A 24,881-nucleotide genomic window follows, 5' to 3' on the forward strand; every position below is an offset into this window, starting at 1 on the left:
GTAATCAAAAAACTCCCAACAAAAAAAAGCCCTGGCCCGGACGGCTTCACTGCAGAGTTCTACCAAACTTTCAGAGAAGAGCTAACACCACTACTACGAAGGCATTTCAGAGCATAGAAATGGATGGAATACTCCCAAACTCATTCTATGAAGCCAGCATATCCCTGATACCAAAACCAGGTAAAGACACCACACAAAAAAGAAAATTACAGACCTAGATCGCTCATGAACTTAGACGCAAATATCCTCAACAAAATTCTAGCCAATAGAATTCAACAACATATCAAAAAAATAATTCAGCATGACCAAGTGGGATTCATACCAGGTATACAGGGATGGTTCAACATTAGAAAAACAATTAATGGAATCCATCATATAAATAAAACAAAAGGATCACATGATTTTATCAATTGATTTAGAAAAGGCATTTGAGAAAGCTCAACACCCATTCATGATAAAAACACTCAGCAAAATAATAGAAGGGAAATTCCTCAACATAATACAGGGCATTTATACAAAGCCAATAGCCAACATCATCCTAAATGGAGAGAGCCTAAAAGCATTCTCCTTGAGATCGGGAACCAGACAAAGATTCCCTATATCACCACTCTTATTCAACATTGTGCTGGAAGTCCTAGCCAGAGCAGTTAGGCTGGATAAAGAAATAAAGGGCATCCACATTGGCAAGGATCATGATATCTATTTGAAGATACCATGATCTTATACACAGAAAACCCTAAGGAATCCTCCAGAAAACTACTGAAACTAATTGAAGAGTTCAGCAGAGTATCATGATACAAGATAAACATACAAAAATCAGTTGGATTCCTCTACACTAACAAAAAGAACATGGAAAAGGAAATCAGCAAATCAATACCATTTATAGTAGCCCCCAAGAAGAAAAAATACTTAGGAATAAATCTTAGCACAGATGTAAAAGAAAACCACAAAACACTTCTGCAAGAAACCAAAAGAGACCTACATAAGTAGAAAAACACACCTTGCTCATGGATAGGAAGACTTAACATCATAAAAATATCTAGTCTATCAAAAGTGATCTATCAATTTAATGCAATTCCGACCCAAATTTCAATGACACTTTTTAATGAGATGGAGAAACAAACCACCAACTTCATATGGAAGGGAAAGAGGCCCCGGATAAGTAAAGCATTACTGAAAAAGAAGAACAAAGTGGGAGGCCTCGCCCTACCTGATTTTAGAACCTATTATTCCACCACAGTAGTCAAAACAGCCTGGTACTGGGACAACAACAGATACATGGACCAGTGGAACAGAATTGAGACTCCAGACATAAATCCATCCACATATAAGCAGTTGATATTTGACGAAGGCCCCAAAACAGTGAAATGGGGAAAAGACAATCTTTTTAACAAATATTTCTGGCATAACTGGATATCCATCTGCAAAAAAATGAATCAAGACCCATACCTCACTACATGCACAAAAACCAGCTCAAAATGGATCAAAGACCTAAATATAAAATCTAAAATGATAAAGATCATGGAAGAAAAAATAGGTACAACGTTAGGAGCCCTAATACATGGCATAAACAGTATACAAAACATTACTAACAATGCAAAGAGAAACTGGATAATTGGGAGCTCCTAAAAATCAAACACCTATGCTCATCCAAAGACTTCACCAAGAGAGTAAAAAGATAATCTACAGACTAGGGAAAAGTTTTTAGCTATGACATTTCCGATCAGCGCCTGATCTCTAAAACCTACATGATACTGCAAAAACTCAACTACAAAAAGACAAATAACCCAATTAAAAAATGGGCAAAATAACATGAACCAGAGACTTACATCATCCTGAGACCAGAAGAACTAGATGGTGCCCAGCCAGAACCGATGACTGCCCTGACAGGGAGCACGACAGAGAACCCCTGAGGGAGCAGGAGATCAGTGGGATGCAGACCCCAAATTCTCATAAAAAGACCAGACTTAATGGTCTGACGGAGACTAGAGGAATCCTGGCAGTCATGGTCCCCAAACCTTCCGTTGGCCCAGGACAGGAACCATTCCCGAAGACAACTCATCAGACATGGAAGGGACTGGACAATGGGTAGGAGAGAGATGCTGATGAAGAGTGAGCTACTTGTATGAGGTGGACACTTGAGACTCTGTTGGCAGCTCCTGTCTGGAGGGGAGGTAGGAGGGTAGAGAGGGTTAGAAACTGGCAAAATTGTCACGAAAGGAGAGACTGGAAGGGCTGACTCATTAGGGGGAGAGTAAGTGGGAATATGGAGTAAGGTGTATATAAGCTTATATGTGACAGACTGACTTGATTTGTAAACGTTCACTTAAAGCTCAATAAAAATTATTTAAAAAAATGGGCAAAATATGTGGACACTTCACTAAAGAAGACATTCAGGTAGCTAACAGATACATGAGGAAATGCCCACGATCATTAGCCATTAGAGAAATGCAAATGAAAACTACAATGAGATTCCATCTCACTCCAACAAGGCTGCCATTAATCCAAAAAACTGAAAATGATAAATGTTGGAGAGGTTGTGGACAGACTGGAACACTTTAACACTGCTGGTGGGAAAGTAAAATCGTAGAACCACTTTGGAAATTGATTCGGCGCTTCCTTAAAAAGCTAGAAATAGAACTAGCATATGATGCAGCAATTCCACTCCTTGGAATATATCCTAGAGAAATAAGAGCCTTTACAGGAACAGATAGATGCACACCCATGTTCACAGAAGCACTGTTTACAACAGCAAAATGATGGAAGCAACCAAGGTGCCCATCAATGAATCAGTGGATAAATAAATTATGGTATATTCACACCGTGGAATACTACGGATCGATAAAGAACAGTGATGAATCTGTGAAACATTTCATAACATGGAGGAATCTGGAAGGCATTATGCTGAGTGAAATAAGTCAGTTGCAAAAGGACAAATATTGTATGAAACCACTATTATAAGAACTGGAGAAATAATTTAAACAGAGAAGAAAATATTCTTTGATGGTTACAAGAGGGGGGAGGGAGGGAGGGAGGGAGGGAGCGTGGGAGAGTGGTGTTCACTAATTAGATAGTAGATAAGAACTATTTTATCTGAAGGGAAAGACAACACACAATACAGGGGAGGTCAAAACAATTGGACTAAACCAAAAGCAAAGAAGTTTCCTGAATAAAATGAACGCTTCAAAGGCCAGCATAGCAGGGGCGGAGGTTTGGGGACCATGGTTTCAGGGGACATCTAAGTCAATTGGCATAATCTATTCAGAAAACATTCTGCATCCCACTTTGAAGTGTGGCATCTGGGGTCTTAAACGCTAGCAAGCGGCCATCTAAGATGCATCAATGGGACTCAACGCACCTGGACCAAAGGAGAATGAAGAACACCAGGGACACAAGGTAATTATGAGCCCAAGAGACAGAAAGGGCCACATAAACTGGAGACTACATCAGCCTGAAACCAGAAGAACTAGATGGGGCCCGGCTATAACCGATGACTGCCCTGACAGGGAACACAACAGAGAACCCCTGAGGGAGCAGGAGAGCAGTGGGATGCAGACCCCAAATTCTCTAAAAAGACTAGACTTAATGATCTGACTGAGACTAGAAGGACCCCGAAGGTCATGACCCTCGGAACTTCTATTGGCCCAGGACAGGAACCATTCCCAAAGCCAACTCTTCAGACAGGGATTGGACTGGACAATGGGTTGGAGAGGGATGCTGGTGAGGAGTGAGCTTCTTGGATCAGGTGGACTCTTGAGACTATGTTGGCATTTCTCGTCTTGAGGGGAGATGAGAGAGTAGAGGGGGTTAGAAGCTGGCGGAATGGACATGAAAAGAGAGAATGGGGAGAGGGAGCGGGCAGTCTGATTAGGGTAGAGCAGTTGCGGGTCTGTAGCAAGGTGTATATAACTTTTTGTGTGAGAGTCTGACTTGATTTGTAGACTTCCACTTAACGCACAATAAAAATTAAAAAAAAAAAAAAACCTACACTGTCTCCCCCACCCAAAAATTCTGAAATTCTAAAAATCATTCAGTTAAACATATGAACATCACCGTCTTGCATTTAAGTGCCAGAAACCAACCTCCCATGTTCACTTCCTCTTTTATGTTACATAGTTTATCCTTACTACATTTCTGTGAAGGAAAAAAAGAAAACAACTAAAGAAAACAAGCCCAAACCAGTTGCCATCCAGTTGATTCTGACACACATGGTATCAGAGTAGACGTGTGCTCCACAGGGTTTTCAATGGCTTACCACATGTGTGAGTTAGGATGAGCTGCACTTATGACTGTCTGGTGATCTTTGTTTTGTACGTTTTATCATGAGTAATATGTACCACGTACAATGCTGCAGTGCATAATTTGCTGATTTATCATTTTCAGGCGTTCACTCATAGATGTTCAATTTTATGATTTGCTGTTTAGAACACTGCCGCATAGCAGGGTGTGACCTGGTCTATGATGAAGTCCATGTTGGCGTTGGGAGGCATAATGGTTAGAAAGCTGGGCAATGTTCAACTCTAACAAACATGCTCCAAGCATTTGATTGAGCTAAGGAAGAAATCAGAGGGAAAATCATCCATACGGCAAGAACGCTGAATTTAGAACTTGGTATCGCGGGTGGCATAGTGGTTAAGTGCTTCGGCTGTTAACCAAAAGGTCAGTAGTTAGAATCCACCAGGCGTTGCTTGGAAACTCTAAGGGGGTAGTTCTACTCTGTCCTACAGGGTTGCTATGAGTCGGAATTGACTTGATGGCACTGGTTTTTTTTGGGTTTTTTATCGCGGATGTGGACCAACAGCTCACAGATCACGAAGAAGGGAACTGACAAATCAGGATTTAATGGATTTGGAAGAAGAAAGAAATGCTGAAGAACAAAGAAATAATGAGGAAGAGGAAGGAGAGAAATCAAAAATTTTATAGTGAGAGGATTAGCTGTAGTTTTTTCTAAAAACTCAGGGGTTTCAGTTGCTCAAAAACATGGGCCCAAATGCTGTTGGCTTCGCTAAAGTCGATGAGCAGATTCAGGAAACAGTGAGATGTTAGTACAAAATAGATGAAGAACAAAAGAAAAGGATCACACGTGTCCTCTCATTAATTTTCTGACTAGAAACGCCATCCCCATTCCCAGGGATAATCCAGATGATCCAGAACCTTCCACAAGTGGAGTAATTACTGCAAATGACAAAATGCCAATGCCGTCCAAATCTTCATCTTCGGCATAAATTTTTAGGACTTGTATATTTTTTCATGCATGTATGTATTAAAATACATCTGTAAGTTTATATGTAATGTTTCCAACCCCTAAAAACAAAGATTGAATTTATAAAGATTCTGGATAATAAAAGGAATAATGAGAACTGAAAAAAAAAATGAGGTCTTGACTTACGTTAGAACTGACTTACGATAGAGTCATCAGAACAGAACACCATCTTAAGTTGGGGACTACCTGTAGATTGCCAGGCCTTTCTTCCGAGGTACGTCTGGGCGGACTAGAACTACCAACCATTTGGTTAGCAACTGAGCTCGTTAATCATTTGTACCACCCAGTGAGGATGGTCAAATTTGTACCAATTTTTCAGAAATAAATATAGCTGACAAAATATTTAGGCAAGAACACTATCAACTGCCGGCCCTTTCTCTCTCTCTTCATTCTTCACAGCCATATTCACAGGGAGGCATGACTGTTCTTATTTTAAGACAAAGAAGCTTAGGACAAATGATTTGTCTGTGGCCACAGAGGAAGAAGTGGGCTGTGAGTCCTGCGGGCTCTGCCTGGCTCCTCCATCTTACTCTCCCACCGTGCCGACGACCTGATGTTACCCCGCCCCAGGCCCACTGTGCACTGTGCACGCAGGCCTCTGTGTGCTATTGTCACCTTCTTGTGCCCCTGCTGTGACCCCAAGACCATGGGCTCTTTTCCCTGCAGGGCTAGCGTGGTGCTGTACACAGAGCAGGCCCGGAATAAATACTAGCTTCTCATTTGCTCCTTCACTCAAATATTGGATCTTTTTTAGGGTACAAATATTCAAAGAAGTTAAGGAGACTCCCAATATTACATTAAATAGCAGCCAGACACTCCCTTCCCTGTCTTGGGCCCAGCTTCCTAGGGGTGCAGCCCCAGGTGAGCAGTGGGCTCAGGCAGGTCCTGTTCTGGATGGAGACAGGGAAGAGGTGGGCAGAGAAGCTTTCAGGGAAGGTGTGCTCTGACTGCGACTGGGAAGAAGGCTGGGAAGGCCTGTGTGGCAGAAAGGTGGCCAGCACGCTGCGGGGTGGAGTGGATGAGCCAGGGAGGGACGTGGCACTTGGCAGGTCTCTGCGGAATAGCTTCTGAAAATGTAAAGGGCCTGGCACTATCACTGACACGTGCCTCCTCTGTCTGGGATCTTCATGAAAAGAACAGGAAGACAGCCAAGGGCTTGGTGGCTCACACTGGCAGCTTCTAAACCCATTACCGTCCAGTCGATTCCAACTTATGTTGACCCTATAGGTCTGAGTAGAACTGCCCTATAGCATTTACAAGGAGCAGCTGGTGGATCTGAACTGCCAACCTTTTGGTGAGCAGCCAAACTCTTAACAGTGTACCACCAGGGCTCCATGTGGCCCTAAAAAGCCACTGACTGCTCCTAGATCTCCCGCGGCCCCAGGCCACTCTGCTTCAGTGCAGGGGAGTGAAGCTGCCGCCACATCTGGGGTACCCAGTGCTGCCCGTCTACCTCCAGAAGTCCTGTGAGTGAAGCTGAGAAGAGTCTGGGTGTTGGCCAGGGTGAAAGCCAGCTGACTGAGCCTGAGTGGCAGTGGTGTGTCTCTCTGTAGTGAAGACCTGGGCGGGACCTCAGGAGACACACTGAGCTCACTCCTGTAAGCCAGATCCTTCCTGGACAAGCAACCTCTGCGACCCTCTAGGAAGAAGCACTCTAGCTCCTCACCCATGTTTCCAGCCAGCCGATCTTGAAATCTCATGACTGCTACTGTTCTCCTTTGGAACGTTTGTTTCTAATACGGCATTGTCGAAAACGGATAGTTTTGTGATAGGAAACATAAAGCTCCTAGACCCCAAGTACACCCATACTAGCTTACTGTAGGTTTATCTCTGTGTGAACTATTGGGGTGGGGAGGGACAGCAAGGCAAGTGTTTATCCACCCTGCCTCCATGGCTGGAATGATTTCCTGGGGTACACACAACAAAGCCATGGCCCTAAGGGACAGGAGAGGAGAAGGCACAGTGAGAAGAGGGACTCTCAGTAATGGCAGACATCCTTCCACCCTGGCCAGCAGACCCCACGGTACTTCACTTCCTTTCTTCCTCTGCAGGTACAAAAGCATCACCAAGGGTCAAATAATCTTTCTACTTTGTCACCTTAGCAAGCTGAGCATATGTGCTAAATTTTTGTTGCAAAATAGCCCTTCCAGGTTTGCATCAAAGAGGAAGAGGATACTATCTGTCCTTCAGTTGAGCTCGCTAAGCAAAATACACCAATAAGTAATGAGGTCTACCAGCTTGCATGACCAGAGCAAAGTGGTGGTCAAGCCACCCAGAGAAACACTTGGGACCATGCCAAGGCCTCAGAGAGGCTAGCCGAAGACCACAAAGGTCCAACCTTCACTTCTGTTCTGTTGAAAGAATCATCTTTGTTTTTTTCTTTTCTAGAATAAAGAAAATTTAACCAGGTGAAGAAAAAGACACAGAACAAGTTACTATATGCTTAAGATCTTTTGCAACTGCAAGCATGAACTAAACTCTGGGCTGGAATCTTTGCTTTAGCTTGTGTAGAAGGTAAGGACAGAATGAATTATTTTGCACTTAATTGCTTTTTTTCTTAAATATACAATTTCTTGGCATTTTCTTGCAGGTACCGAGCAGCCTTCAGGCTTGGCATGTATAGTCAAATTCCAGGAGAATGAATCAGAATGAGGTCATGTGGAAATTCTACCGTCTGCAAGACCCCTGGCAATGTGGGAAGAAAGGCAGTCTGTGAAGCTGCCTGCCAGAGCTCTTCCCCACAGCACCAGAAGACCAACGTCACTGGCACTGCAGATTCCCCGGCCTGCGACGGCTTGTGCTTGCCTCTCCCTGTGAAGAAACAAGGGTGGTGGGATGCCACCAGGCTGATCTCTGGGTTGATCTTCCCTCTACTCACAATTTATATTAAATGTGAATGTACTTTAGAAATGCTAATGGCGTTCCTACAAGAAGTTCAGCATGAGCACACCGGCAAGTCACGAACAGCCATTCTCAAGAAAGCAACACGCTGAAGCAGTTAAGGGATGCACTTTTAACTTGGGGCTGTTGTTGTTAGGTGCCGTTGAGTCGATTCCGACCCGTAGTGACCCCACAGGACAGAGTAGAACTGCCCTGTAGGGTTTCTAAGGAGCGGCTGGTGGATTCCAACTGCCGACCTCTTGGTTAGCGGCTTGAGCTCTTAACCACTGCACCAGCAGGGCTCCTTGAGGCATATCCTCTTGTTATGCTGGCATCTTAAAAGGATAAATGGTTTGTAGTGCCTCGGCACCACGGCCCGGGAGTACTACCAGAAAGGACCAAACCTTGCAGTGTTGTTGGGTGCCCTCAAGTCGATTCTCACTCATGAGAGTTGCTGGGTGGGTTTGAACTGTTAACCTTTCGGTTAGCAGCCAAGTGCTTAATCGGTGTGCTACCAGGGCTCCCTGAGCCTCTTGCTAGGAACTAAAATAAGAGTAACGTGTTGTTGTTAGCTGCCATCAAGCTGGCCCCTGACTCGTGGTAACCCCATACACGACAGAACAAAATGCTGCCTAGTCCTGCACCATCCCCATGATCCATTGGGGACTGGACTGTTGTGATCCACAGGATTTTCATTGGCTAATTTTGCAGCCAGCAGTAGATCACCAGGTCTTTCTTCCTAGTCTGTCTTTGTCTGAAAGCTCCCCTGAAACCTGTTCAGCATCACAGCAACAGAAGAACCTCCACCGACAGACAGGAGGTGGCTGCATGTGAGGTGCACTGGCCTGGAATCAAGCCCCTTTCTCCTGCATGGGAGGTGAGAATTCTACCACTGAGCCACAATTAATAGCACCTTCCAGGAGAGGAGAAAATGAGACTAGCCCTGTGTAGACAGGGTCTGCGTTGTTCCTGCTGATCTGGCCTTGCTCGGGCACACACAGTGCTCAGTAAAACTCTGTGAGTGAATGGGCTGGGCTACTCGCTCGGCTGTCTCTCCAAGTCTTTCCTCTGGATTGATGGCTTCTCAGACCAATAAAAAACAAGGTCCTTTCTACTTCACTTCTTTCTATTTTGAAGCCTTTTAGAAGAGCTGGCAGCCTCTGACTTCAGTGGCAGTATGGGCATATGTGACCCTCTTATCCCCCATTCCCAGGCACGGCCTGGGCCCTTGCACCCTGGAACCTTGACCCTCCACATCCTGTGGGCTGCACAGACAGGTCTGGGCTCTGTCCTCCCTTCACCGTCTGTCGCCCTGGGCCAGTTTACCCTCTGGCTGTGGACGATGGAGCCATGTGCCCAGCCCACATGCTGCACCTGACCTTGCTGCCAGCCAGGGCAGAGCCAGCATTGGCAAATTCAACAGGAGCTTGGCCAGGCAGGCGCCCCTCCCACCGTGACCCAAGAAGGACATCTGAGTGTCAGGGTGCCCCAGCTTCTTACCGTATGACTGTCGGGGTGATTTCTGCACAGAAGAAGACACTGAGGCTTCCCACCGCATGTGAGGCGAACATGCCCACGATGGAGAAGGTGATGGAGAACTTGTCCTTTATGCTGTCACTCATGCCTGCCGGAGGATCAGAGGGGCGGTAAGAGGGGCAAGAGGGAAGAAGAGAAAGAAGCTGGTAACAAAAAGGGCACAGCCGAGCAGAAGCAGGAGGGCTCAAGCCTGTGGGGTCCCCAGTCTGCCCTCTAGGAATGGTAGAGCTGTGGGTTAGAAGTCAGAGGCCTTTGGTCTGAGGACTACAGGGGTCTCCAGAGAGGGCAAGCCCACTTCTGCCAGGCCCTCAGGTCAAGAGCGTCTGCACCCTGGGCCTCAGCATCCAGTGCCCAGGGCAGTGCCGACTGAAGAGAATGCCACCTTAGACCACCTGCACGGGGCCCAGGGCACTGCGGGCCTGGAGGAGCCTGGAGAAATCTGCACAGAGCTGGCTCACAGCGGGGCGGGGTCTAGCGCGCAGCATGCTTCTGGGGTTCATGCGCATGGGGCGCAGCTCAGTCTTCTCCCCAAGCTGGCCAGTGACCTCAGGCTCAGAGGCGCACATTCTAAGGCAGGTGAGGGCCTGGCTGGGCTTCTAAGGCAGGTGAGGGCCAGACCAGGCTTCTAAGGCAGGCAAGGGCCAGGCCAGGCTTCTAAGGCAGGCAAGGGCCAGGCCAGGCCAGGCAGAGAGCAGCAGCAGCAGGCCGCAGCTCCCTATCGCCCGACACAAAGCAGGGAGCGCAGGACTGACAGGGGAAGCAACAGCTTCCCCTGCAGCACGGAGAGCCAGGCCTGGAGCACACGGCCTTTCTGTCTGGCCCTGGCTCTGTCCTAGACCAACTGTAGTGGCCACAGCCAGAGGGAAGGGGCGAAGGGACCAGGTGAGGGGACGCATGCCAAGTGGGCCAGAACCGGGAAACCGAGTAGCTGGAGCTAGAGGCACGAGGGGCAGAAAATACAAATGTGTGCGAATAGTGTCCAACCTACGGCCAACTTCAGCTGCACCTCTTGGAGGGGAAGGGAGCGGAGGACAGAGAGAGGAAAGGGAGACCAGAGGTCAGTGAGTCGTCACAAAAGTGCCTGTGTTGACGCAACAAGATGATGAGAGGCGTGGCGCGAGTGGGGCTTTACCTGAATCTGGGTGCTGGCTGTACTTTCCAATCACTGGCTCCGGGAAGTTAGAGCACCCCCATGCACAAAAATGGAGATAGGAGGGGAGAGAAGAAAGCACATCAGGTATGTGCCTCTATCACTCTCCCAAGTGACCTTCTGTAGACAAACACATGCCCTGGGCTGGCCCAGCCTGCCTCCCACCACGAGGGCCCCCTCCCCACCTACAGCCCACTCCCCCATTACACTCCACTGAGGCCCCGCCTACACCCCACTGGGGGCCCACCTACACCTCACTAGGAGCCCTGGTTACGGCCCACCAGAGACTCTACCGACACCCCGCTGGGGGCCACCTACAGCCCACCGACCCACCTACACCCCCACCCCCGCCCCCCACACCACACACAGTGACCAGTTAGCACTGGCACATATAGGATCTTTTTGTTAGAATGGGTGGGATCAAGCCCTCGGGCTCAGAGCCCCTAGCAGATTTGCCCAGCCTCAAACAGAAGGTGAATGTTACTGTCTCAAAATTATTTGAGTCTCTGCTAGGCTGTGCTCAAAGGGACAGAGTCTACTAGGTGGCATTTTGTGTGCTCAAGCTCTGTTCCTCACAGCCACTTGTCACTTTTGCCATGTTCCTGCTCAGAAGGTATCCTGGCATTCCCTGGGCCAGGCGCTGGCCCCCACATGGCACGGGCTCACTAGATAGGGTTCCCAAAGGGTGCCTCAGTACTGCCCACCACCAGGGGCAGGAGTGATAAGACAACCCCAGCCCACCTCCCCCAGGTTTGCCTTGTCCATGTTCACTCTTGGTGACAGCTGAAAGTCAGGCTTGCTTCCCAGCAAGACACAGAATGCACAACTCCATGAGTCAGACAGACTGCTCCTAAGCGTAAGCTAGCTGTTCTATACGCCAGTGTGACAATAAGGCTGGGAACAGGGACAAGATTCTCCTTCCCCCTTCTGTTCTGGGTACGGATTCTTGAACCGGGGCTGTGGGAAAACCTGAAATACTGGGAGGCTTTTGTTTTCTGTTCTGCTACAGGATGACCCAGAGACTAGCTCAGGCTGTGCTGTCAGTTTCCCTGTAGGAGGGGAAACACCAGCGGCTCAGGTTCCCTCCAGGTCCTGAGCTGTCTCAGGGGAGCCCAGCCTGGGGATGAGGAGGGCGTGAGCCTCGGTACACAGAGTGTGTGCTCCAGGCAGCTCCAGGAAGCCAGAGTGATGCCTGCGGCGCTTCCATGCTGCACGAGATGGCACGAGCTTGCCTAGTACAGCTGGGGTGCTAGATGGACTCCCTGGTTTTGGCTTGCATTCTTTACCTTGACTAGAGTTCTCAGCAGAGCTGGTGCACCTGGAGCAGGTGCTGAAGACGGGGCAGCGCGCCTACATGAGCAGTCGAAGCTTTAAAAAAGTCGAAGCTTTACCTCCCCCAATTTCCAATGAAAGAGACAAGCCTTTTTTCTTTGCTGAGTGATACATGACATAGAAACAGATGGCCAGTTCATCCAAGCCATGCCCATCAGGGCTTTAAGGCCCCCAGGCTGCAGAGTGGTGCAGCCAGCAGGACTCTGTGCTGGGCCAGGGAGCCCAGCCGTCATGGGGGTGAGGAGGGTGGCCTGGCACATTTGAGGCTGTCACTGTAAAGACTTTGATTCAAACTTGGTCCTTCCCAACATACTTTCTTCAAGCTGCTGACTTAGGAGTAACAACACAGGTCACTGAAGTCTTTTTCTAAAGTCTTATCAAAACCTTTTCCAGTACGCCTTGGTGGTGGACACGGCCCGGTCCTCAGGCAGCCCCTGCCCCACAGTGCCTCCCCGCAGCCCTGGCCCCACTCACGGTTGAGAAGCCCGAGCTGCAGGAGCGAGGCCAGGGCTGTGAGGATCATGAAGAGCAGCAGCCCGCCCCTGCGCCCCAGGAACCGGACCAGCACGCACATGGCCAGGCAGGACGCCAGGGCGATGGCTGCTGTCGTGTAGTAGTCAGCATAGAAGTTCTCCAGGAGCGGCACCTTCACCTCGTGGCCCATCATGCTCCGGGCAAAGCAGTGGTGGATCCCGAACCCTGTCAGCCTGCACAGGGACACACAGGTGAGCACAGGGAGGGGCAGGGGGCGGGGTGTACAAAGGTACGGGGACACGGCATCTTCCGGGGAAGTTGTATGCAGTGACGAGGACACAATTAATAGTAATGCTTAATATGTGATGTAAAAACATACTGTTACCAGAAACTAACGCACTGGAGTAAAATGTAAAAGAGAGGACTGCAGAGAAACGTCAGCAATGCCCCCCACCCATGGTGCTGTTGGCTGTGTCAGGTAGGCCTCCGACTCACAGGGACCCCGTGTGCAGTGGATAAAACCCTGCTTGGTCCTGCCCCATCCCCATGATCAGTTGTGGATTGGACCGTTGTGATCCACAGGGTTTTCACTGGCTGATTTTCAGAAGTAGATCACCAGGCCTTTCTTCTTACTCCGTCTTAGTCTGAAAGCTCCCCTGAAACCTGTTTAGCATCATAGCAACATGTAAGCCTCCACTGGCAGACAGGTGGTGGCTGCGCAGGAGGTATGATGGCCAGGAACTCAACCTGAGTCTCCCCCATGGAAGGTGAGAATTCCACTGCTGAAACCCCACTGCCCCTGCCTCTGCCTGCCATGGGGGGTACATACTCAGTCTTCGCTGCTATCACTTTAGTAGAAAGATTTGAGCATAAAAGCAGTGAAGCGTTTTGTTCAGGTACAGCCTTTCAGGGGACTCTGACATGTGACACACATGAAGGTGGAGCTGTGACTGATCATGGGGATGGGGCAGGACCAGGCAGGGTTTTATTCCAATGCACATGGGGTCCCTGTGAATCGGAGGCCGACCTGACACAGCCAATAGCACCATGGGTGGGGGGCATTGCTGACGTTTCTCTGCAGTCCTCTCTTTTACATTTTACTCCAGTGCATTAGTGAAGGTGGAGTGGGGGGGGGGGGGGACCAGCAAGGCTGGCAGCAGCAGACCATGGCAGGCTGAGCAGGTCAGGGATGTGCGGTGCACACGGCAGGAGGTACTGGAGATGACCCATCACAGATGGATTAGTGTTTTCAAGAGGCCACTGGCTGCTGCATGAATGTGAGAGATGCAGGCCCATGGGGGCTGCTCAGCCACCCTGGTGAGAGGCTGACAGCTTGGATCATGCTGGGTGTGGAGGAAGATGACAGCCTGGGATGTGTTGCAGGTGAAACCGACGGGATTTGCTAGCGGGGGCAAGGGATGAGGAAGAATGGACGGCCCAGAGGGCTTTGGCTTGAGCCAATGGCAGGGGATCATCTGTTCTAGGCAAATTCCAGGCTTTCTGGGTGGGGTGTGGATGGTGAACTGCATGCAGGGAAGGCAGCGTCAAGAGCATGCTGCCCACACACAGTGTGGGATGCCCACTCAGCCTCCAATGAAGCCGCCAAGTGTGGAGCTGGAAGTATGAGCCTGCTGGCAGGGGAGAGGTCAGGGCAGGAGATGCCAGCCCGAGAGCCCTGGCACGCAGGTGGTGGGGAGCCATGTCCCGATGTGAGAGGCCCCCAGGTATACACAGAAGGTTGAGGGCTGGGGTCCCAGCCTTGAGGACTCTAAGGTACAGATGTCCAGCAGAGGAGGGGCAGCCAGCAGGGTGACAAGGAGGAAAGGTGTGTGGGAGAAGAATCCTGGAGACACGGGGCCATGAGTATGTTCCAGAAGGAGAGGGTGGTCAGTCATGCTGACACTGCTGAGGAGTCGATGAGGTGCAGGCAGAAAAGCGAGTGATGGATTTGACAACGGGTCGGTTACTGGATGATATTCCTAAGAGCATTTCTGGCATGTAGTGACTCTAGATGTCCGACTAGAGCGAGGAGGGCCTGGGAAGTGAGGAGGAACAGACGGCAACCACAGACGGTCTCCGCTGGGGAGAAATAGAACTTTTTTTTTTAATGGAAGAGCATGTTTATGTGCTGATGTGAAAGAGAGAAATTGATAATGAAGGAAAGGGAAAGTCCTGGGGAAGGCAAGAGGAAATGGAATCCAAGCTCCAGGGGGAGCTGGCCTGGGGTGGAGCAGGGCCAGTCACCCACTGTCATTGCAGGGGAGGTGGATTTAGTGGAGGGAAGATGAGGGAGCTCCTGTTGGGTGATTTCTATTTACTTGGTGATGTCTGAAACAAGAGCATTAGCTGGAAGCCGGGTGACGAGCAATGGCAGCGTTGGCTACCTGAGGAGAAAAAAGGCGTAAGGTAATTGTTTGGAGACTGGGAGAGTGAACTGACTAGAAAAGTGAAGTAAGGCAGCTGGGCTGTGTAGAATACCTATTGGGAACTGCTGGCCATGACTTTAAAGTGAGGATGACCAGCAGGACGGTACTTTCCTCCAGCCACATTCAGCTGCGTGGCAAAAGGCAGTGCAAGGTCCAGGCAGCACAAGTTAGGATAAAGCGGTGTGGGGCAAGGGACTGACAGTGGGGTAAGGAAGTGAGCAGATGAGGGGCCATGGACTTTAAGTTGGGTAAAAAGAAAGTGGGGAGATGAGGTTGGAATTGGATGATGAGTACGGTCAATGGATTACAAGACTCAATAAGAAGAACTGTTGGGGAAGAGGTTCTTGAAAGATAGGAAAGGATGAGGTATAGTGGGCTAAGGTGTGGTAGGACAGGAGAAAGGATAGTGTATGGTGGACTAAGGTGTGGTGGGAGAGAAGAAAGGATGGGGTATGGTGGGCTAAGGTGTGGTGGGACAGGAGAAAGGATAGTGTATGGTGGGCTAAGGTATGGTGGGACAGGAGAAAGGATGGGGTATGGTGGGCTAAGGTGTGATGGGAGAGGAGAAAGAATGAGGTATAGTGGGCTAAGGTGTGGTGGGATAGGAGAAAGGACGGGGTATGGTGGGCTAAGGTGTGGTGGGACAGGAGAAAGGATGGGGTATGGTGGACTAAGGTGTGGTGGGACAGGAGAAAGGATGGGGTGTGGTGGGATAGGAGAAAAGATGGGGTATCTTGGGCAAAGATGTGGTAAGACAGGCAAAAGGACTGGGTATGGAAGCCAGATAATATGAAATGGACATCTCAGATGTGATGGTGTGACCAGTGATGAGGTCAGTGATGATGAGGTCAAGATTCAGTCCAGGTTGAGGTGGGTGAAGGGGAATCCCTGGGAGGTGAGGATGTGAGTGCCCATGTTGCCAGTAATCATGCTGGGAGTACAGTGGAGAGAAAAAGAGTGATCCTGGTCCTGTAATCACCAGTAACTGAGAGGGAGCAACCACATGGTTGGTAGGTGGTGTAGGGGGTGGTATGGCCTAGAGTCACAAGCTTCAAAGGAGTTGGTGTTTCTGAGGCAAGATGAGGGCAAAATCATTGGGAAGCAGCAATGGGGAGCAGTAGACATCTACACCCCTCCTGGCCTGGCAGGGGCCAGCAGGCTTAGTGAACACAGGCTGAATTTCTTTTGGGTCACGCTAGAGGAGATTCCCTCACTCCCATGTCATCTGGCTGCCAGGGCAAAGATGCAAGCAGACCACATGAGTGGCAGGGTCTTCTGCCAGAAGGCCGCCCACTGGACATGTGGCATGGCTCTCTCGTGTAATTCTGCTCAGGAACTGGAGAGGGAAGGGTGGGTTGCCACTTTGGTCCTGCAGTCATGGTGCCCTCCCACCAGCACCCTACTAGCTACCTTCTGCTCAGAAACAGCCACGGGCACAGGACTGTTTCTTTGGAGGAATCTCAGAATCTTGCTGCCGGTGTATGCTTAATCCTTCAACTAAATATATTTTCTCCAAAAATAAGGAGCCCTGGTAGCACAATAGTCAAGTGCTTCGCTGCTAACCCAAAGGTCAATGGTTCGAACCCACCAGGGCCTCCAAGGGAAAAAAGACCTGGCAACCTGCTGTTATAAAAATTACAGCCTAGAAACCCTGTCCTATAGCGTTTCTATGAGTCAGAATCGACTTGATGGCACACAAAAACAATCTCCATTTAAAAAAGTGAAAAAAAATGACCTGCAAATTCAGTGTGAGGGAGTGAGGAAAGCAGGCCGACAGAGCCGGGAGCCCGACCCTGACCCCTGAGGCAGCCTACTCTCAGCCACTCCTCTTCTCACAGGCACCCCGGCACTCACTTTAAGCAAGTACGTAAGGTCCTGGCAGGTGAGAAGAGTTAGGGAATGCCTATGCTTGTCACCAGGACGCTTCCCTTACTTCCCTATCTGGGATTAGAGGATCCTCTGCTGACCTGGGGGTTCATTCTTTGCGCTGCCCAGTGAGAGCCAAGCCAAGAAGTGGGAGAACCAGTGAGCTGGGTGTCTGGAGGTGCTGACTGCCACCTGGGCTCACAGAGGGAAGAAGGAGCCTGGGCCTCTTCTGGACCCTAGTGCTCACAAACTCTGTGACCGAGACCTGGGGGTGTTTGAGCATCTTTGAGCCTTTGCCTCCTGAACATCAGAGCAGGGAGCTGGCCTGAGGCCCTTGTTGGAGGTCGTGGGCTTGCCAGCTTCTGGACATCACTTGCTGGGGGGGAAGACCAGCAGGATGAAGTAAGGGAGTGGGTGTCATGGGATTCCAGAGGACACCAGGCACAACCTCACTGGATGGATTTGTCCTTGACACTTATTTAGGCTTACCAGGTGCCAGGCTGACACTAACTGCTTTCCACATGTGACTTCATTTAATCCCACGGCAGCACTGTACGAACTGTTGCCATATCCATTTTACAGGTGGGCAAAGAGCCTTGGAGAGTTTGAGTGACTTGAACAAGGTTACTCAGCTGGCACTTCTAGGACAGGTTCTCTGCCTCTTCCCACAGGTACTCATCCAAAGAACTACCCCTCCCCTCACACCTGCCCCTACTCAAGTGCCTCCTGGAAAAGCCAGTGGGAGTCAGCTTGAGTGAAAACACTTGGTCCTCAGGAGGTTCTCTGCAGTTGTCTTCATCCCTGCTTCCCTACCACCCCTGGTCACAGCCTGTTTATTGCCCCCGTGATCATATGAACCTGTTGGGTACCGCGGTCCAGATCCTGGGGACCGATGGCCACCCTGGAAAGCAGGAATGTAGGAGCAGCTGTGCAGCCTCAGAGACACGTAGGCGGTGACGGTGCCCACCCACATCTGTCGGGGGTCTCCTGGGCTCCCCGGGGCCCCATGGGATGTGGCCGTGTGCACACGGCACCACCCGCAGAGACTCTTCCTGTGTCAGCTCCTGGCATCCATCCCAAAGCTAGAATTCCCCCCCCAGCCTCCCTTAGTGCTTGGGGAGATCAAAGTGCTCTTCATCAACCCTGAGGGGGCATCAAGGCCCACAGTGTCTACGCCCCTGCTAGAGGGGCCCTCTGACCCACGCCAACTGCACCCCTGAAGTGGGGAACCTCGACTCGTGCCACATGCACCACTGAAGTGGCGGCCCTCTAACCTGTGCCACCTGCACCCCTGAAGTGGGGGCCCTCTGACCTGTGCCACCTGCACCCCTACAGGAGGGGCCCTTCCAACCCTCACGACAGACATCACTGGGTCAGGCAGGGGCCCTTCAGACAAAGGTAGGAAAGGCTTTCTAGGTATACATGAGCCAGGGGATAGTAGCTGCCAGGAAACGGTGTGACAGGGGTCACAAGGGCCTAACAGGCCAGTGACAACACACCAAACAGGTGGCTGGAGGGGCGGGATGGAACCACTGAGAGAGTCCCTAGAGGTCGTGCATTGTCATACACAAAGGAAGGCAGGCACTCCCACACTTGCTGGCTGCAGGGGTCTGGACCCTCTGAGTCTGGGAATGGCTGCCAGGAGGCAGGTGGAGCCTGGCTTAAATGGGTCATGATGGCAGGGTTGACCCTGGCTTAGGAGCTCAGGAGACTGCTAAGGCCCCATTTGTCCAATACCCTTGCCTGGGACAGCACCTGAAAATTCCACCTTAGGAGTCATTTCCGGAAAGAAAAACATTTACCGAAACCTTTGTCTTCTCTCGCACCCCAAAGGGGCCTGATGCTAGTGCCAGCTCCTGGGACTTATATACACTGGATAAATGAGACACCCACAGAACTGCTCTTTGTGAAATACGAGGAGACACTCATTTTACCACCATCTCTGTGTGAAATAGTTCACAGCTCCCCACCCTCTTCACAGCACACATGGAAAATTCTTATTTGTGTAGCACACAGGGTATGCTGACCAGGCTGCCCCTGACCTGACCAGATACCTCAAGGCTGGGGGCGGGTCAGTTTCTTCCAGCACTCGTACCCTTCAGACCCAGCGGCAGGGTTAGGGTTAGGAAGCTCTGTGATGTTCACCAGATAGCCCTGTGATCCCCTAGCAAAGGACAGACCCTAGGGACTAGGACCCTGACAAGCATGTGAGCCCCTGCAAAGCTGTCCTTCACAGTCCAGCAGGGAGGACTGAGTCCCTTCTGCACCCCTCCCACGGCACTCTGCAGTCTCCCCGCAGACTCACGAGTTCACACACAGGACCACGATGTTCTTCCACAGGTTCCTGGTGCCTACCACCTTCACGATGCAGACCTTCTTGGGCATCCGGGACAGCTCCTTCTCCAGCTCTGCAAGAAATGGGCCACATGACCACTGAGACTTGTGGATAGGGTGGACAGTGTTTCCCACAAGCCTGGGTAAGGGTCTGCACTTTATGGATAGAAAGTGGACGCAAAAAAACTAACCACCCAGTTTACACTTCCCTTTTTTTTTTTATGGTGCCTGGAGGTGAGCCATGAAGCACGCTCAGTTTCAGTTGCCATCGCAAACCTTCTCATGGAACCAGGCAGAACACACACAAGTAAACAAACAGCACTAAGCCATTTCACTTTTGCCCAAGTACAGAACTGAATGATGATATTCTAGGTCCCTGAGGCACTAATTGGGGCACCAACAGATGAAAACAAGCAGTTCTTTTCTTTATGGAGTCTGCATCCGTCAGCGTCACTTAAGCTGAAAAGGCCCAGGGACAGCACGCACAGAAGCTCCTCAGTGTGGTGGGCAGGACAGAATGTGACTGCCCCTAGAGTACAGGCACCATTGGGAGATAAGTAAATAAACGTATATATACCTATAACCAATTGCCATCGAGTCAGCTCCAATGCATCACAGCTCCGTGTGTGCAGCATCAAACAGCTTCATAGGGTTTTCATGACCGTGACCTCTTAGAAGTAGATTGCCAGGGCTTTCTTGCAAGGTGCCTCTGGGTAGACTCAAACCTCCAACCTTTTGGTTAGCAGCCTAGTGTGTTAACCATTTGCACCACCCGAGGACTCCATGTCTAGCTACACATACATGTATTTATGTCTACACATGTGTATGTACATATACATATATCTTAGTTAAAAGTCAAAAGTTATTTGGAGCTAGGTAAATTGAACAAGTTGGAGAGTGTTTTGGTTCAAAGTTTTGGAGTCTAAAAGCACTCCAGTGTCATGTTAATAAGGTCAAGTAGTTTGCTAAAGGCCTGGTGTTGATTTGCCAATTTAACAGGGAAGATCAAAACCAGGAAAGGCCTCCATAGCTTCCTCACAGGCCTGTGAGCAGAAAGTCCAGCTAATCTCCCTACTGAAGTGCTATACAAGAGACAGGAGACTTAACAGAAGTGGTGGGTGACCAGGACTCTGCAAGACTGTCCCAGTTTGGAAAGCAAGGAAGGCTGAGAAACTCTGAGAGCCCAGAGGCGGCTGGGGAGACAGGCGCCTGCGTCCATGTGGTCCTGGGGCAGGACGGGTTCAGGAATGGAGAAACCGGGAGATCCCCATAAAGGCTGGGGTCCATTTCATAGCAAGGACCCAGTGTGACCAACGCACTGTGGTAATGAAAGACATCAGCCCTCAGGGAGCCTGAGGGAAGGTGCACAGAAACTCTGCATCCATGCAACTTCCCTGTAAATCTAATGCTATTTCAAAATAAATGATTTGTTTGCAAAACGGCAGGGGGTATGGGCGGGCCCAGCCCACTGAGGAAGCCCTTAGTGCTTGGAAAACAACTATGGGGCAGGGACCCTGTCAGCGTTCTCCAGGGCCTGCCCTGGGATGTCCTAGGGCCACTGTCACCCTGGAGGCCCCATGTTCAACCTCCTCCTCTTCCCTCTTGTCTGCCACCCAGGGGGGGAAGGTCACCGGCCACATTATTACAAGTTGAAGGGAAAATATACTGTTTATCCATGAAGGTTTAAGGAGTTTTTTATTTTAAAGTGTTTTTTTTTTTGGACTCTGTCATCAGCAGGGGCACCGATGTTTTAGATGCAGGGAAAAAAGAGAGGTGTGATCTGAGTGGGCTTGGGGGTGGGGGTGAGATAACTGGCTGAGCTCTTATCCTGTGTCATGTTCATGTGTCACTGGTGGAACTTGAAAAGCACCAATTATAGAAATGATAACCAAGAGATGATCAAAAAAAAAAAAAAAAAGAATAGATCACAGAAGTTATTAAAAAAAAAAATGCACACACTAAAAGCTCCAGTGAAACTGCTGTGTGACCCCAGGCCCACGCTTGGAAGTTGAGAAAGCTTCATCTCTCTCTCTCTCACCCAGCCCCTCAGCTCGCAGGTCCAGATTAGGCGATGGTGGCTCTTGGCTACTGGAACAGGACTGTTCCAGAAGCAGCTGGAGGTGACGGTGGCAATACCAACAGCTCACCTAGGCGTGCCCACACTGTGGACGGCTCACCTAGGCGTGCCCACACTGTGGACGGCTCACCTAAACGTGCCCACACTGTGGACAGCTGACCCAGCACTCTCATCTTTGTAACTCTCCCTCGGCGCACGTGGTCTCATCCAGCCAGGGGCCTGATACACAAGAAGGACACTTGTTTGCCCAAGCGGTCACAAGCAAGGACTCTGGAGTCACCTGCCTGCATCAGATCTTAGTGTCATCACTCACCAGTGCCGTAACTTTCATCAGCTTACGTAACACTGAGGACTTGGAGGTGCCTGATGCTGGAACCTCTTTTCACATCAGGTTCTGAGCAACTGACAAGAGGCAGGAGAGGGCACAAAACAACCGCTGTGTAGATGGGGAGGAAGCCTAAATGGAGTCCCTGGGTGGTGCTCTGCTGCTAACTGAAAGGCTGGAGGTTCGAGTCTACCCAGAGGTACCTTGAAAGAAAGGCCTAGTAATCTACTTCCAAAAAAAAATCAACAACTGAAAACCCTATGGAGCACAGTTCTACTGTGACACCCGTGGGGTTACCATGAGTCCGGGATGACTAATCGTGGCTGGCTGGCTGGCTGAAGCCCCAAATGGGCCTGGTAGCTGAACCTTCGAATAACACAGACTCCCCCCGCCCCATCCTGGCCATGCTGGAGCAGACTGGCTTCTCCAGTGGGGGCGCCCAGAGAGCAGATAACCCTGGAGGACACAGGGCACTTGTTCCCTGCATGTGTCTCACCCCTAGGGACAAAAGAAAGGAGCAAAATGACCTCACCCATGGAGGCTCACTTCCCACTAAGAGCTCTTCTACCTGGAGGGAAACATCAGGAATAGGAAGCTGGGTTTCCTACAAGGGGTGGCCTCTTTGAGCCTCACTTCCCTACCTGGAAAGCAGGGGCAACGGGCAACAATTTCATCTGCCTCTGAAGGCTCTGAGGAGCATTAAACGCGGTGGTGCATATGTGTTTAACCTGTGCTAGGGTTGTTATTGCTAAAGCAAAGCTTGAGAGTGCTCCATTCCAAGGTTTCCTTTCGCCATGGGCTGCAGTCTACCTGGCCACAAAGGGAGCCAGCAAGACTTCTCCTTCTGCTGTAAATTTCTGAAGTGTTGGGTATCACTGGTTAGGAAAGCTGTCTGTACTTGAGCCTCGTGATGCTGCTGGCTGTAAGATGACACTGTGAGTCACATCGGGGAGGGTGCAACCGTAAACGCCATTAAGAAAATCAGACGTGTCCGACGATAAGCCAAAGAACACTTTAAAAGAGGAATGGAAACCAGGAATTTTGGAGCGTCGGGTTTTCTTCTAGGATAAGTCAGCCTAAATCCAAGGGTAGGATGCTTTTGACACCCTGTTCTACCTCCACGGCTCCCCATACCCACACCTAAGTATATCCAAGCTGGAGACCCTCATCCGCCCAGAGGCAACAGTGCCAGCAACTGCAGTTGGCTCCCACGTAAGACTCCCTGGCCCTTCTGACCCCCAACTCATTCACTCAGTAAATATGCATGGGAGTAGGCTCTGCATCAGGTTCCCTGTGGCACTGGGGTACAGCAGAAGCCGGGCAGACACCGGCTGTGTGTCAGCCCTTGAGCACTGCAAGGTGACAGACGGAGACAAGAAATTCTACAGTCATTCCTCACTGCTGGGCTGAGGGGACTGGCACAGTGCCTGCAGCTATGATGGCAAGTAACTGGGGGCTGACTTGGCCCTGGAGGCCTGGGCTCATGTGGCCCCCGAGTCCTTGGCCAGGAGAAGAGCGGGGCCAAGAGGACCAGGGCAGGCCCTGAGGGGAGAAAGGGCGTGGTGCATTCTGGGGGCTGTTGGAAGGCCAAGTGCTTGGGGAGAGGGGCAGAGCTCAGTCTCCGAGTTGGCTTCAAGGACTTGGGGGCCATCCTTAGTGTCCTGGGAAGCATGGAGGAGCACTAAGCCAGGTAGTAATGGGGTCATCCCTGGTCTGGCTGCCGAGAGAGAGGGGCAGCAGGAAGCAGAGTAGGGCAGGCCTACTCAAGAAGGTAGCCAGCAGGTCTAAGCACAAGATGGCCAGCCGAGACTGAGTGTTGGTATGGTCACCGGGCAAGACCACTGGAAGGGGGGTCCAGGGATTCATCTCAGGAGCCCAGACAGGCATAGCTGCCAGGGGCGGTGGAGGCAGAGGAAACAGCCAGGTGCCCACCTCCCCCGCCCCCGCCCTTGCTCTGCAGCGTCCTGCATAGGCCGTGTCCTGACGGCGAGTGAGCAGAGGTCCAGGCAGGGAGGAAAGCTGTGCCCCAGGAGGCCTGTGACAGCCACCCATGTGGAAGCTAGATGCCTCCTCTTTGCTCAGTCACACATAGAAACTACCTCTTGCCCAACCTCCTGCGCAGACACCTGAGTAGAGATACATGCCAGCTGAACTCATAAGCAGTTTTAACAACAAAAAAATTAAAAAAAAAAAAGATTCAATACCACGTTCCAAAAATAGAAGGGGAAGTGAATCCGTGTAATTAGGATTGAGAAAATAAGCTTTTCCCAGACAATATTTTCACCGGCAAGAAGTGTGACGATTTTATTAAGTAAATCCAGAAACAAATTATACTGTATGCAAGGGTGAGCACATTAACCTGCCAATCAGTGGGGCCTGAGAAGTTCTGGAGGACACCTGGACACACGGGTGGATTATCCAATCAGCAAGGTAAGCACGGGCTTACTTACTAATCTATAGTGAACAATTTCACATGGGTTTCACCACGCCACATCAGCGTGAAACTGTTCACTACAGATTAGTAAGTAAGCACAAGTAAGCCTGTGCTTATCTTGTTTACTGAGTCAGCCATCCCTGTCAGGGACTGTAAATCTGAAAAGAGGCTTTGATTCTATAGGAAGGTGCTGTGGGGTTGGGAGAGAGACAGATGGCAGTCATACCTAGAAGCAGAATCTTTGATGTGGTGAAAAAATGTGAAATTGTTTACTACAGCTTAGTAAGTAAGCACAAGTAAGCCCATGCTTACCTTGCTTATTGGATAATCTGGCCCTGCCTGGACAGTCCAAGATAGTAAACATTTTGAAGAATAAGCAAGTGGCCAAGGAGGCACGAAGTCCATTGACTACTTATTCCCATCCATACAGCACCTTTAACAATTGTGTCTATCTCTCAGAAGCACCACAGGGCAGGGGCTTTGGTCTGGACTTGCTGAGTTCAAGTCCCAGCTCTGCTACTGACCAGCTGTGTGACCTCAGGCAGGTTACTTAACCTCTCTGTGCCTCATCTGCAAACAGGGACAACTACAATCCCTCATAGGACTACTATGAAGAAATATAAGTTAACGCATGTACAGCAGTTAGGATTCAATATTACGTACAAGTTAGTATCTGTGAATCACTGCGGGTGGCGCAGAGCCCCACTGAATGCTGTCTCATCTGTCATTACCACCACTTGATGAGAAGGGCTCACCGAGGTCCCCTGGCAAAGCCCAGCACTTG

General features: G+C 50.1%; 1 protein-coding gene across 3 annotated transcripts in view; it reads right to left on the bottom strand.

Moving 5' to 3' along the window:
• Positions 1–24,881, bottom strand: part of SLC22A23 (solute carrier family 22 member 23) — a 234,381-nt gene that overhangs the window by 12,952 nt on the left and 196,548 nt on the right. For 2 of the 3 annotated variants that reach the window (XM_049873696.1, XM_049873376.1), the window contains 4 exons: positions 19,233–19,335; positions 12,636–12,868; positions 10,812–10,844; positions 9,644–9,767 (listed from right to left, as the gene is read on the bottom strand). In XM_049873696.1, the coding sequence (XP_049729653.1) occupies positions 9,644–9,767; positions 10,812–10,844; positions 12,636–12,868; positions 19,233–19,335 (493 nt within the window). Of the gene's footprint in view, positions 1–7,719; positions 8,075–9,643; positions 9,768–10,811; positions 10,845–12,635; positions 12,869–19,232; positions 19,336–24,881 lie in introns of those variants that run through there. The other variant, XM_049873614.1, reaches the window with a different exon arrangement.

Source organism: Elephas maximus, chromosome 1, assembly GCF_024166365.1.
Source record: "Elephas maximus indicus isolate mEleMax1 chromosome 1, mEleMax1 primary haplotype, whole genome shotgun sequence".
Taxonomy (NCBI): domain Eukaryota; kingdom Metazoa; phylum Chordata; class Mammalia; order Proboscidea; family Elephantidae; genus Elephas; species Elephas maximus.